This window comes from Corticium candelabrum, chromosome 10 (genome assembly GCF_963422355.1).
Source record: "Corticium candelabrum chromosome 10, ooCorCand1.1, whole genome shotgun sequence".
In the NCBI taxonomy this organism is placed as follows: Eukaryota; Metazoa; Porifera; class Homoscleromorpha; order Homosclerophorida; family Plakinidae; genus Corticium; species Corticium candelabrum.
The window spans coordinates 7,625,270-7,627,769 of record NC_085094.1 but is presented as its reverse complement, the minus strand read 5'-3'; the positions used below and the strand labels follow the sequence as shown (position 1 = coordinate 7,627,769).

Genomic DNA, 2,500 nt, shown 5'->3' with positions numbered 1-2,500 from the left:
TCGAACAATGATCGTGTAGTTGCTTAGACCGTCAGTATTGTTGGGTGCATGCCACGTGACAAAAAAACCGGTTGAAGTCAAATTCGAGATTTCCACGTTTGTTGGAGCTCTCTCATCAGGATCTGGCAAATCAGACAGCAACATAATGAAAGTGTCCTCTATTAGTTAGTAACCAAACTTGTGTGCGTGCGTGTGTGTGTGTGTGTGTGTGTGTGTGTGTGTGTGTGTGTGTGTGTGTGTGTGTGTGTGTGTGTGTGCATGCGAGCGTGTGTGTGTGTGTGTGTGTGTGTGTGTGTGTGTGTGTGTGTGTGCGTGTGTGTGTGTGTGCGTGTGTGTGTGTGTGTGCAAGTGTGCATGCGAGTGTGTGTGTGTGTGTGTGTGTGTGTGTGTGTGTGTGGGCGAGTGTGTGTGTGTGTGTGTGCACGCGAGCATGTGTGTGTGTGTGTGTGTGCACGCGAGCATGTGTGTGTGTGTGTGTGTGTGTGTGTGTGTGTGAGTGCGAGTGTGCGTGCGAGCGTGTGCGTGTGTGTGTGTGTGTGTGTGTGCACGCGAGTGTGTGTGTGTGCGTGCAAGTGTGTGTGCATGTGTGTGTGTGCATGTGTGTGTGTGTGCACGCGAGCGTGTGTGTGTGTATGTGTGTGTGTGTGTGTGTGTGTGTGTGTGTGTGTGTGTGTGTGTGTGTGTGTGTGTGTGTGTGTGTGTGTGTGTGTGTGTGTGTGTGTGTGTGTGTGTGTGTGTGTGTGTGTGTGTGTGTAACAGAAAACAGCAGCCTTCAAAACCAAGCTCACTACAAAGTCTAAGTCAAAACATCGCCGCGAAGCAAGGCAAACGGCATCAGAGCTTGCTTTACACTGCAGCTCTGATGGTTGTGGTTTTACTGCTGTAAACCATGCCGGCCTTGTAAACCACCAGAGACAGCAACATGGTCAGTCCCTGACTAGTCAGTGTCAGTACTGTCACTACACATTCCGCCAACAAGGCCTCCACAACCACGAGCGTTTCTGCTGTCAGAGAACATCCACTCCTCCGATGTAGCCTATGGTGACCTTGACCTGCATCGTTTCTCATTGGAATGAATGCAGCGTGAAGTGAAGTGAAGTGAAGTGTGTGTGTGTGTGTGTGTGTGTGTGTGTGTGTGTGTGTGTGTGTGTGTGTGTGTGTGTGTGTGTGTGTGTGTGTGTGTGTGTGTGTGTGTGTGTGTGTGTGTGTGTGTGTGTGTGTGTGTGTGTGTGAATCTAAATTAACCAATCTCACCAACGTATATTGCTGTGACTCGCATTGCAGGACTTCCCTCTCCTCGGTTTCCTCTATCATTAACAGCACGTACCATCACCTCATACATCTCGTTGGCATGTGCATTGGTGACGACAAGAAAACGTTTTGTAGCATCAACCGTGTAAATGATGTCGGTTGTTGCATCATTCGAGTCTCCAACAGACACACGAGATCTCTTTATCTCGTACTTACGGATGATGCCATTTGGTGTATGTGGTGGATTCCAAGTAACAATAATTGTTTCTTGTTCTGTTGCTGTTACACTCACATCAGCAGGAGGCCCGGGAACTATACATAACACATTAATTGATATAAATGTTATAATTGATATAAATCTTAATTGATATAAATTTTATAATTAATATTGATTTGATAATCTATATAAATTTTATAAAATTGATATAAATTTTATAATTGATACAAAAACCAATTTTAAATAAATCAATCTAAATAATAAAAAAATTTAAATTTAGCTCAACTTCAAGACTAGTCACATATTTAGTCAATAATATACAAAATATTAATTTTTGTAGTATGTTGTCAAGCATACTGTACCATTGCTATGGTCGTTTACTGCCCATATAGATGGCTGCTACAGCCAACAAGTGAACAGTGGTAGTAATACACCATTGGTCTCTGGTTACATGAGAGGAAGGGATTGATTTGGGTGGCTTCGGACTTTCCTTCACTAGTTAGTTGCGGGAAAGCCCTGAACATGCAAGTCAATATCCATAATCCCTTCTTCCCATGCAATAACTAATATATATATTTTTATAGTTTACATAAAATACTAATTTTTGAATTTATATAAAATATATTAATTGTTACATACTGTCTATATTTTATAATTAAATGTAATGCATTTAGTATAGGCAAAACTCAAGCGTAACGACTTACTAACGTAAAGTCTCACAAAGCCAGCTACTGCCCCCCTTCCAATGAGTAAATTAACACATATCCCCCTTCAGTTTCAATACGGTTATGTATATATTATCTATAATAATTTATATAAAATATCTAATATATTTACTGTTATGTCCCCCTTCCAAACACACTTTCCCCCTTCCAAACACACTTTCCCCTTCCAAACACACATCCCCCTTTAGTCGTCAAATCTGGCTGTGTATATATGTATATATTATTTATAGTAATTTATATACAATATCTAATATATTAACTGTTATGTCCCCCCTTCCAAACACACATCCTCCTTTGGTTGTCAAAT

The 2,500-nt window shown here is 41.4% G+C and overlaps 1 protein-coding gene across 1 annotated transcript in view; it reads right to left on the bottom strand.

Moving 5' to 3' along the window:
- The window catches only part of LOC134185442 (phosphatidylinositol phosphatase PTPRQ-like), a 17,075-nt gene that overhangs the window by 8,095 nt on the left and 6,480 nt on the right, over positions 1–2,500 (bottom strand). Inside the window, exons 7-8 of the mRNA XM_062653229.1 lie at positions 1,255–1,563; positions 1–122 (exon numbers count right to left, since the gene is read on the bottom strand). The exon at positions 1–122 is cut by the window's left edge and continues 175 nt beyond it. Coding sequence (XP_062509213.1) covers positions 1–122; positions 1,255–1,563 — 431 coding nt within the window. The remainder of the gene's footprint in view (positions 123–1,254; positions 1,564–2,500) is intronic.